Source organism: Stegodyphus dumicola, chromosome 1 (assembly GCF_044657685.1).
Source record: "Stegodyphus dumicola isolate Sdum_Otavi_A_Nest chromosome 1, ASM4465768v1".
NCBI lineage: Eukaryota > Metazoa > Arthropoda > Arachnida > Araneae > Eresidae > Stegodyphus > Stegodyphus dumicola.
In genome coordinates, this window is record NC_140768.1 from 86,281,992 (window position 1) to 86,294,876 (window position 12,885).

At 28.9% G+C, this 12,885-nt stretch overlaps 1 protein-coding gene across 2 annotated transcripts in view; it reads left to right on the top strand.

Annotated features, from left to right (window-relative positions):
- LOC118197219 (sulfhydryl oxidase 1-like) overlaps window positions 1-12,885 on the top strand; it is a 92,346-nt gene that overhangs the window by 69,332 nt on the left and 10,129 nt on the right. The window contains exon 10 of one of the 2 annotated variants that reach the window (XM_085817453.1): window positions 1,078-1,499. In XM_085817453.1, the coding sequence (XP_085673579.1) occupies window positions 1,078-1,499 (422 nt within the window). Of the gene's footprint in view, window positions 1-1,077; window positions 11,290-12,885 lie in introns of those variants that run through there. The other variant, XM_085817450.1, reaches the window with a different exon arrangement.

The following is a 12,885-nucleotide window of genomic DNA, read 5'->3' on the forward strand; positions in this document are numbered from 1 at the left end:
TTGCATAAAGCTTTCAAACAAAAAATTAATAAATTTATTGTTCCTGTTTATTGGATAAGAGTTTTTCAAATTGTGGCACTTTGTTACTAATGGCAAATCATGTATCTGCTTGTGCACCTAAGTAATTTCTAATTTTTCCAAAGTATTCTTCCAAACTGCATTTCAAGAACATTATTTGTGTGTAGGTCTGAAAGATCATCCTTCAGCTCTTCATCCGACATATCTAAATTAAAAAAATATGTGTATATAATTTGTGTTTCTGAAATTTTCAATTCTCCTCCTTTAAATCACCCATCAAATGACTTATGGTAATATTTCCAAATGGTCCACAGTTTCTTTCTATACACTTTGAATTAGAGACTTATTATTATTAATCATTTCTTCAAAACAAAAAATTAAAATATTATCTTGCACCTCCAAGGTAGCCAGAGCATCCCTGGTTGGGAACTACTGTGTTAGAGAGTAATTCTTAAATCAATTTAATAGAGTTGTGAAATTTGTAGTACATAACTGAATAGTCATCAAATAGCTGACCGAATTTTTTCCCTGCAGAATGAATATTTCATTGTGGGTGATTTAATGTCTTCAATTCTAAGAAATACAAACATTTTTTTTTTTTCAATCTTTGGAGGCTATTATATTAAAAATTTTAAAATAAATTCATTGCATTGAAGGATTAAAAGAAGTTTTTGATTTTCACGTTTAAAAGTTAAATGTAAAATTTAAGCTGAATTTCATTCTTGAAATTGTGTAAATTATTTTTATTATTTCATATCTGTATGCTGTTTTAATAATTTAACAAGCTATCTTTTTCATCTGATGGTAACATCTACAGTTTTGAGTTTAATTTGGTTTCCATATTTGTTTGTATTTGTAATAATTATGAAAGAGTATTTTGTAATGTATATGTCTTTAATTTTTGTAATGTATATGTCTACTATGAGTTAAAATGTGCTATGAATTTACTCTTTAGTTTTTTTAATTGCTAATGGATGTTAAAAAAACATTATTGGATTGTTTTTTAAAAGAAATTAATAAAAAATATCTTATTGTATTACATTAATTTTTATATTTCAGATATGAAGAAATGGGGCACAAATGCTTTGTTCACTATTAGAGACTATGTTAAGCATTTTTTCACTTGTGAAGAATGTTCTCAGAATTTTGCAAAAATGGCAGAAAATCTTGAAGATGAAGTGAGCACAGCTCGAGAGGCTGCACTTTGGTTATGGAATGCACATAACAGAGTAAATCAGAGGCTAGCTGGTGATGTTACTGAGGATCCAAAGTATCCCAAGATTCAATTTCCAACTAAAGAAATGTGTGGAAAATGTCGGATTGAGGAAGATGAATCTGGAAATATCCAGTGGGATAAAGCTCTTGTTCTACGATATCTTCAACACTTTTATGGAAAAGACAGCATCATCAACTCACAAGTTCCGCAAGTGAAAGAAGCTCTGTCTGTTGACCAGATTGCAGGAGTAGAGAATTCTTCTATGGTAATTCAGTTTAAAAGTGTTTCATATTTTGAAAAGTGGAACTTTAAGTGGTTTACTTTTGCAGACATTAGTCTTTGTGTTTCCCTTTATTTAGTTTCAGCTTTATTGATAATAATTATTTTCTTGTTTTTCCGACAAAGAAAACGTAGGAGAAAGTTTGCAAAATATGTGACTTTGTATCCATAGACACATTTTAGTTTCTAAAGACATTTTTTTCGATCTATGTGCCAATAGTCATCAAGTGTGTAAAGTATCTTCTAAAAGAATAAAGAAGGGATTTAGTTATAATAATAAGAAAGAAAGAAAAGAGTCCTCTATTATCCTCTATGTCTATTAAAATTAATTATTCTCCCCTTTCCATGGCTAACCATATCAGTAATATTTATACTAATGAAGAAATGCTTGGGAAGTATAAATAAAACTGTAGACTTAGTCATGTGCATTTTACAAAGTAACTTTTCATTTGGGAAATAATATTTATTTTAAGTGATTTAGCATTTTTAAAAATTTCTTTGTAATGTACTTTAGAAGCAAAAATAATAACATCAAAGCTAAAAAATTAAAAGCTTGTTAAGCTAAAATCCTTTTAGTTAAAAGTTTTTTTTTATTTTGAAATGATAAAAGTGTTATAGAACGTAGGTAAATCCTTTGCAATACTGTCCTTAGATTTTCTAAAATGTGCTGTGTTAGTCAAATTTGTGTTGCTAAAAACCAAAGAACTTATTTTAGAAAACATTGTTAGATTCTAAAAGTTAAATAATAATAATATTTAAAATAAAAATAAAAACTGTATTATTTTTATTTTGAAACTAAGAGAACTTTTTGTATTAAAGTATTAATTAATCAAAAGTGTTAGCTAATATTACATAATTTCCCCCCCCCCTCTTTTTTTTTTTTTTCAAAATGTTTTCATCTGCTGAGCTTTCTTCCACAATATCCTAAATTCTGTATTTAATATTAAAAAAAAAACACCCCCTCTCTCTCTCTTTTTTTAAATTATTATTATTATTGTTTGCTTTTAGCTGAGAGATTTTTGCAACTTTAATTGCTTGTAGCTTAAGCATTCATAAAGTTTCATCTTGAATTTTGAACCCTCTGTCAGAGGAAGGATCTTTATGTAAAACTTTATCTGTTCATTTAAGTGGACATGATTAATTAATTTTTCTCTTCTTTTTCTGGTCTTCTAAATTTTTGCCTCATGATGATTTTCTTTATTGTGTATTATTTTTGTATACTAATATTAAAGACTTTAATCATTAATACAATAAGATATTTAAATATCTACAGTTTTATCACAGATACTTAGTAATGGCAGTTTCAGTAAAACAAACTGTTGGTTAGTTTGTATGAAAGCAAAATAATGTTATGGAATGTCATTTTAAACTGGGATAAGGTGATTTTTCCCAGCTCTCGAACCATGTCCTAGTGAGACTGTTGTATGAGGGCTGTGGTCTTTTAAATATCAAAAGTGAAATATATGAAAATAAGTACTGTTCCTTAGATTCGATATTTCCCTTAATCTTAGAATGAAATTTGTATATGTGTCTAGTTCTCCCACTAAGTAATGGCTCAGTTTTTTCAACTTTTCTACATTAATTAATGGAAAATATTCATAGAAAACCCTGAGATGTGTTTTTTCATTGTTTCATTATTTGTAATTAAATTTTGCATAAAATATTCATAGTTATTCTCTGTGTAGCAGATGAATGTGGCCATTTTTCAAATTTGTATTAACTGAGTAAATTTCTGGAGCAGAAACACATTTCCACTGGATGCTGTAACCTGTTCGAACAGAATCACTTCCAATATATATTATTTAAAAAACTGAAATAAAAATTATAAAATAATGTTGTTAAATAAAAATTATAAAATAATGCCCAAAACATGTTGGGGTATCTTCAAAACTGTATTAACTATAATCAACAGTCAAAATATTTGTGAAAGAAAATTTGGAGTAATTACATTCAAAATATTTTATTAAATCTAGCCTAAAAATTTTCAGGGAAATCATTTAATGTGTATTACATTATTGCTGAGCAAGGTACATTAGTTATTTAAGGCAGTTTAATTTTGTGTTTTTAAATATTTGATATGGTGACATTAATGTATAGATTTCCTACTGTGTGATTAACACAATACATAATTATCTTGTAAATAAATACTATCATCAAAAAGAAGGAAAAGTATTGTTAATTACTGAAAGCATCAATACTCCATTGTTATGTAATGTAAGTATTCTTGCAGAAATTCACTCTAAATTGTGTAAATCTGACTCATTTTTTTGACTCATTCAGGTTGGTTTGTGTTTTTTAGGATATTTATTCTGAATGAGTAGTACAGTTTATGTGCTTAAAAAGCCTTGTTTAATAATTACAAATAATGTAACATTTAAGAAATAAGGTCAATTGGTAATTTTTTTGTCTGTAAATCTGTAAAAATGTATAATGATGTAACAGAGAAGTTCATAACAGTTTTCAGATGTTTTAATTATATTCTTTATATCTTAATTTTCTATTTTTAACTTTAAAGCAAATGTCTTTATGTTTGTTTTATATTTCTGTAAAATTTGAATGTGTATTAATTTCTTCTCTCTTCTTGTTATTTTTTGAACAAGTAAAAAGATGCCTAATCTGTATGTTCTTTGTGCATTTGATAATAAGTTACACAAAATTTATTTAGTGTTATATGAAAACGCATTTAAAAATGCATAGGTGTTTTTATTAATAAAAAGTCTTTTTCGCTTCAAAAGCTAGATATTTTTTAAACATGTGGAAGGAGGATTCAAAGAAAAATATTAACTGCTTGTTCAGTTTTATTTAAAAATTTTTGTAATTATTAAGTTATTTTTCTATACATTTGGGAGATAAAACTAGACCTTTAACTGAGATATGGTAAATTTTCACTGAAATTTATATTTTGAAGATGTTTCTGAAAAAATAAATGTGTTTATTCACATTTCCTCATGTTAAGAGTTTGAAGGTGAAATTTCTAGAAACAAAAATTTTTCCAAAGTTTAAAATTTCTGTTTTATTTTATTTATTAATTATTATGGCTTTAATCTAATGGTCTCAAAGTATCTATATTTTAAAAAGCTTCTTAAAATTTATTTTTTAGTAATGAGATAATTATCTCTTTTTTTTTTTTTTTTTTTTTTTTTTGTGATTCAATTATATAAATTATTTTCATTGTATTAAACAAATTCCTTACAGTTAGATTTTCAGATATTAATATAGTTTATGTGCAAGTTGTTTTACTTAGTAGTTTCGCAGGAATGATGGAGAAAGATCGATTTTTATATGAGATACACTTTTAGACATATCTTTATCAAAATTCTCATATTTGAGTAGTGTTATTTAGAGATTATTTTTTATTTGTTTGCAAAGAAATTGACAATTTATTGATAAATGCAAAGAATAATTTTTTGTAAATTTATCTAATTTGTTAGTAAAATGAATTGTTTCAAACTGTCTTTACCCAAAATGTGATATTATTTCTTATTTATTTTTAATTTGCAAGATGTTAAATAGTTGTAAGAGGGATTTATTTTGTGTTTATATGTAATTTATGTACAATAATAGATGTACTGTTAATAATAATGGATTATAGATATTTTTTTTGATTAACTTATTTATTAATTGTTGCATTATAAATTATAGTTGTTAGAATACTTAGTAATCTTTGCTAATTTTAAAATGTGCATGTCAACACTGCATGTATTTTGTCTACCCTTATTCACAAATTCAGTGTTTTTGCTCTTAACTTGCTTTGTTGTCACATGTCATATAGATATTTCTGGATTTTGTAAATATACCAGATTTTATATTTTTCTTTATTTGTTTTCATGTGTACAAAATTTTCTGTGATCTAAAAATTGGTACTTACATATTTTCCTGTCAGCAGTGAAAATTGACAGAGATCCTTCAAAATTGCACCAGTCATTCTGGAAGTTTGGAGGACCAGATTGCTCTTTATTAATTAGATAATCAACAGATACAAATTAGCTAGCATGTAGAAACAAATGAATATTAGTTTTGAGAAAAATCTCTCAAACAAATTCAGCAAAATTTATGCCACTCATTTTAGTTGATCAAAATCTCTAATGGTATTTAAAATAATAACTATTTTCTTTGTAACATTAACACCATGTAAATTTGTTTAAATACTGATATCTGAGTGATGACATGCAGTGTGTTTATTACACCATTTTGCCAAACCCTTGATTTTTTTAATATTTTGAGTATGTGCACCAGTTTAAACTGGTTGATTGAGGGTTGGGGCTTATAAACAGGTCATGTTCACCTGTTATTGGCATTAAATTACATTATTAATAGTTTTATTTGTCAAAAATAATAGAGGGGGAAATATGTTAAGTACCTAAAAGTCCTAGTTATATCATTCCATTGAAATGGAAACTTTCTGCAAATGTATATGTTATTACTTCTGTAAAGTTATATCATTCCACTGCAATCTTATCTTTATGTGAATATGTGTATTTAATTCATGCATTAACTTATTTATTTTTCATCTATAAATGTATCTGTGTTCTGTGTACATACTAAATGTATTTGCAACATATGGTTCAAAATTTGGTGTGCCTTTAAAATATGGTCTAGTGTACTCCAAATTGTACTCAAAGCATATGAACCTACAGGATCATATGCTAAATGCAAACCCAGGAGTGCTAGAAGTAAACAAATAAGGAGAAATGCAGTATTAGGAAAAGAAAATATTGCAGCATGTCTGTTAACCACATGTTTACAATATGACATTGAGGTATATAAATGAAAATTTATTGAAGATGCTTAAACATTCGCCCACCAGCAATCATATACTTCTGACAAGCACTAATGCATAGATCAACAGATCTACCAGCAGCCGAGCAATAAGACTGCTGACTACTAGTTTGACCTCAGTCCAAATCTCTGTGTACATGCTTTGGTTTCCCTGTGTGTAGCATAAATACAAACAATTTTACCTTAAAATATACTTCACAAAGGCATTCTTCTTTGTAGGCAGATAATTCTCACATGCTTTTCCATGATCTTAATCAATATACATTGATCAACTAACATGCAAAAATGATATTCCTGTCAGCTGCATACTCAGCTGTCTTAATGATGTTTCCAGGCTTGAAAATATGGGATGAATTAAAAGATGATTTTTTTGCTAGTATTATATTCTTTTATGCTATGTTTAATGCTGTATAACTTTTTAAATTGCTACTCATTATTTGAAATTGTTATATTCTGTTAAATTAAGAGTAAAATATTATAAAAATTTTGAATGTTAGAAAGTGTACATTTACATGTACAATAATTAGATAAATGTATTTTGTTATTATCATTTATGCTCTAATAACAAGTTTAATTCTTTTTTGAAAAATATAAATTGAGCATTCATAAATCAAATTTTAGTTACATATTATGAATTATTTTTTTCTTGGACAAAGGTACAGCTTCTTAAAGGTCTGACAGATTTGAGTATACTAGTATTGTTTATACTAAAGTTATGTGTCATAAAATTCTCATTTGTTTTTATGTGTCATAAAATTCTCATTTGTTTTGGTATGTGATAATGAAATATCAGTCTTGTAGTCAATGTATAGTTGCATGAAACCTGCACACAAATACATTATGATTTATTTATTTCAATTCATGTTAATATGCTGTATTACATATTATAATAATTCATTTAATCTCAATATTCACATTAATATGTGAAGTAATGATAAGATGTAATGAAAATTGTTTAAATGTAAACCCAAGCATTATTCAATTTAGTTTAAGCTAATATTTAACAGTTAAAAGAGACATTTTACTTTCCATAAATTGCTTAATTATTTATATCCTTAAAATGCATGTGGAATAGTAACTTCTTTCTCTCTCCACTTCTCTGTATGTATATATTTTTTTCATTTGTTGTATATGAAATACTTATTTATAATATTGAGATTAAATGAAATGTATAAGCAGAATTTAAGATTTAGTTGTAGTAATTTATATATGAATTAATTATATATTTGTATGAATTTTATTTGATGATCATTGCAGTATTGCCCTGCTGTAAATATTCTTAATACAAACTGTATCATCAGCTTCATCACCATATCGCATTATGGAAAAACCAGTTACCTTGAAGTAACGAATAAAATTAAGATGTATCCTAAATGGCTTTTGTGCAGTATTTTGCAAAATGCATTGACTTGAAAGTTACATTTTGAAATTAAAAGTAGATCATCATTTCCTTGTATGTTTTTTATTCTGTCACTTCTGACTTTATTAAGGTTTGTGCAGTAGAATGCATCCAACCAATAATATGCCTATCAATCTTCCCTCTAATATTTGTCAGTTTCATCTTGTTGCAAATTTGTGATAAAGATAATAATTTCAAAATATTCTAGTGAAACTTAAAGGTATTTTACTTTCTCTGTATAAATTCTAATACTTATAAACAATTCTACTTATTTATTTTCCTTTCTTTATGTCAACATTAAAAGTATATTATAATGTTCTCAAATTATTATATTTCATGATTAACTTTTTATGTATCTATAATTATTCTCTTCCAAAATAATTTTGAATATCTGATATTTTTATAAATAAAAAAATATATAATTTTTTCATGACCTGAAAAATGTATGCGGTTTATTTTAATAAAAAAATATTTTGAAGGCTAATAAATTTATTTCAAACATTATAATACTTTTTAGTATTATTTTGTATGTTAAATGGCATATGCAGTGTGTTTTTAATGTAAGGAAGAACTATGTGAAAGGAAATTTTGATATTTAATATTTAGCAGTATCCATATCAGATATAAAAAGTGTTTACATAAGCTCAAAATATTTACCAACTCAACTAATTATCTGAGTTTTGTCAACCAATTAAAGTCGAGTGTATTCTGCTTCTCCATTCATGAAAAACACAGATAACAGTTTAAGAAAATTGTAATGTAAATTACTATGTAGTATATGATGTCGTGATTAAAAAGTATTCATTTAACTAAACATGAAAACAATATATGGGATCAAAATATATATGTTGTTCATCTTATTGTAATAAGTTGTTCTTTATCTATTTATTTGTATTATAGTTTATTTAGAATTGGCTTGAAATGATTAAATATGTGCTTCATTGCATATTTATTTGTATTGTTATGCAGTAGTACCTCCTAATAAAGGAACACCTATCGTTTTGAAGACCAGAAGTTTTGTCCCTTAAATAGAAGTGTCCTGGAAATTTCGGTGTACCGGAAAGTTCTGTCTGTTTTTGAAGAAAAACAAAATACAAATTTTTCTTACTGTCAATAAACTTTGTTAAATAATATAATTGCCTTTATTATTAATAACTTCTTGCCAATGTGAATTTGTATATCACATTTTTGAAAAATGTATCTTTCGTTGTGAAAAATTTAACCAGTGCTTGTTTGATATCTTCTTAATTTTTGAATTTTTTTACCTTAAAAATTTTTATAAGGACAAAAACAAGTGATAGTTGGAGAGTGCTAAGTCCACGGAATATGGTGGATGTGACAGAATTTCCCAGCCTAGTTCTGCAATTTTTTTATGAGTCTCTAAAGCAGCATATGGCCTGGCATTATCATGATGTTCTTTCTATTGAACATCGCTGGCATCTTTTCTTGGACTGCTATCTTTGAATTATACAGTTGTTGACTTTTCTGAATTGAATTTTTCATTGGGTTTTAAAAGCTCATAATGTATTGGTCCTCGAATGTCCCACCATATACACAACATTCTCTTATTAAGAGTCAAATTTGGGTTTAGAGAGGGAAGGGCTAGGTTTTCCGGGTTCACAATATGCCCTTTTCCTTACGATGTTTTTATAGGTAATCCACTTTTCATCCCCGGTTATCATCCGGTTCAAGAAGGGCTCAATTTTGTTCCGAGCAAGCAGAGAGGTACAAATAATGACTCGATCATCCAAATTCTTCGGACTTAATTCATGTGGCATCCATCATGAATATTTCCACACTAATCCTATCCTGTGAATGTGGTCCAAAATGGTTTGCTGAGCTGAATTAAGCCTTTCTGCAATCTCCGATGTTGTTGGAAAATTATCTTGCTCCAGCATGATTTAACAACATCGTCATTGATCAAAGATGCTTGCCTAGAACGTGGCTTATCAGAAAGATTTAAATCACGTATTTCAAATTTTTCAAACTATCTTCTGCAGATCCTATCAGAAACTGTACCTTCACCAAACAATTTAAATAAATTTCTACATGCTTCTGTAGCATTTCTTCCTTCTTGAAATTTGTATGAAATACGTAAATGAATTTTATCAGTAGCCATGGGTACACTATCGCTTCACACTTGAGACTAATGTGAATCAACTTTCTTTTAGTTAATATTTCCTTTAGTTAATTTGCTACATCATTATGTATACATTAAGTAATAAAAATAAAGAGGTGAGCATACGGCAAATAAACATGTGCTTATGTGTCAAAAAATTGTTGTAATAGAAACAGAACTTTCCAATAGACCGAATGCATGCCCAATTCAAAGCAACTGGGGCCAACTGAATTGTCCTTTAAATGAAGGCTTCTGTTACAGGAGGTACTAATGTATATATTTTACTGTTATGACAGTACGTTAAAGACTTAAAATCTTAATTTTTCTAAGAATACAATTTCTTTATTCAGAACTGATGTCAGTTTGCATATAAATTCTGTATAATAAGACATGAGTTATGTACTGATGTCATAATGATGTATTACTTATGAAATGTTACCATTTCTTAGTTTAAAGATCACATGAATGTTTGTTAAATCAAAAATTTCCCTTGATGTTGATTTTTAAAAAAGTTATATAAGAAAGTGTAAAGATAATACAAACATAATAAATAGCTAATATTTTTTCTTTTCGCTTGCTGATGTATACAAATTACTTATGGTAGACATTAAATTTTAATACACTTATAGAGAGACCTGCTGCTGAGAACTTAAAAAGCGGAATTTAGAAATTTATTTTAAACATTAAAAAAAATATTATAATTCTTAGTTTTAAGTTACATTTTAAATCAATTAAGTTGCATATATATTTTACTTTAGCATTCTAAAGAATTTTGCCAGTTTCAAAGAAGTGCATCGATCTTTAGATGCCTTTATAATTTGCAAAATATACAGGAAATAAGTTTATTGTACAATATATTGATGACTAAATGAAGGATAGAATTTTTTAAAAAGTATTTTGTAGAATTGTCAAGGTTCTTGAGGATAAGGATGCTGGTTTGTAAAAACATAACTATTTAAAAACCTTATTATTATATAAATGCTGAAATGTTCAGCATTTTTTCATTATAATCTTGAGGATGCAAACAAATGCAGAAATGAGGAAAATTTATAAATATAATTAAGATATAAATTTTAGTCATTTTTTTCTTTTTTTATTTTGTGTGATGATTTAGAGAAATTGTCATATGATTTAAAAATATTTTTGGATTTCAGTTTAGTTAATTGTGCGCTAAAAAATTAAATAGAAGTATATAATTTCAAAAATATTAAAAAAATTCTGAGGTTTTTATTAATTATACTTGTTAGCATGAGTAAAAACAATTTGAAATTTTCAAGACATGTTAATATATATTAAAAACGTAAGTATTTGTTTAAAAATAATTTATTGAGAGCTATTTATGGTGGTAGTAATTTCTGTGATATATATATATGTAAATTATTATATCTTATTAAAAATTTTATAAAAAAATAAGCTTCTTATGTTTGTATGTATCTGAAGCAATCTTCTTGGGAAATCTGAATAAATATATGAAAAATCTTAATGAATTATTTTCTGAATTTGTCAGTTACATTTTAATTTTTAAGGTCTTCTGTATTTTATCTTGCAAAAAGAAAAGGAAACACATTCATTTTGTTGCATATACAGGGTGATTATAATTAAAGTTTAAGTTTCAAAACGCTATAAAAAAAGAACCGCTCATGAAAATGACGTCAAATTTGAAAGGAATGTTATTGAAGAAGGCGGAAAGCGTATGACAGAAGAAAAAATTTAGTTTCCAAAGTTAGCAACAGATGGCGCTGCAAGCGGAAGAAGACGTAAATTAAAATGTTAGTTAAATTTCAGTGTTATAAAGCCGCCAGGTACCAGGCTGTTCCTCGTTTCGCGTCTCAGACGTTCGCCATGGGTGTTTCACTGCAGGACCGCGCTCTGCTGGTAAAGCTGTATTACAAGAATGATGATTGTGCAAGAGTAGCTCTGCAAAAATTCAGGACACTGAAGGGTATAAAAGAAGCCGTTGGTCCAATGAGTGTCGTAGGTCTAAAGAAAATGATGCAAAAATTCGAAACGACAGGTTCGTTTGATGTGCAATCTGGTAGAGAGAGAAAACGAGTGCATTCGACGGTAGTTGATGAAGTAGCCACAGCATTACAGGAGGGGTCGGCCGGTGGTGTGCAACCGTGCAGTGCACGAGGAATTGCCCGCACATTGGACAGGCCTACGAGCACGGTGCTGAAAATTGTACGAAACATCCTGCAATGCTATCCGTACAAAATTGTCCATGTGCAGGAGTTGCTTCCGTCTGACCTGACAGCTAGGGAGACGTTTGCGTTAGAATTCCTGGCTCGCATGGAAGTGGATAATGAATGGCCGTGGAAACTTTTGTGGACAGATGAAGCCCATTTCCATCTGACAGGATACGTTAATACCCAGAATTTTCGAATATGGGCAACAGAAAATCCACTGGCAACGCACCCCGTACCACTTCATCCTGAAAAGGTCACGGTATGGTGTGGCTTTACGGCATCATTCATCTTACAACCATATGTTTTTGAGCAGACGGGTGCTTCCGGTCCTGTTACCGCAACCGTCACTGGTCAGAGGTATGCGTCTCTTTTGCGCAACCACGTGCTTCCAGCTCTGCAACAGAATGGATGTGTGGATGAAATCATTTTTAAGCAAGATGGCGCTCCTCCGCACATTGCACATCCCGTGAAGCAGCTGCTGAGGCGCCATTTCGGAAATGCTCGAATTATCAGCTGTCATTTCCCTACAGCCTGGCCGTCCCGATCGCCTGATCTTACTCCGTGTGATTTCTGGCTGTGGGGATATCTGAAGGATGTTGTGTTCCGTGCTCCAATTGCAAATTTAGCGGAATTAAAGGCACGCATTTCGCAACACATTCTGAATATCACCCCGGATACACTGCGATCCGTTGTGAAACATGCTGTTTGTCGCTTTCAACTTGTTGCACACAACGGTGGACACCATATTGAACATGTTTTGCGCCAGTCTCGCGACAGTTCCGAACTTCTTTGATGAATGGTTCTTATGCGGTATGTCGCCGCAAAACTCTTGAAACCGATTTGTCCCTTTCGATGTGATATGTACAGTCATGCAAATAAAATTATTCAA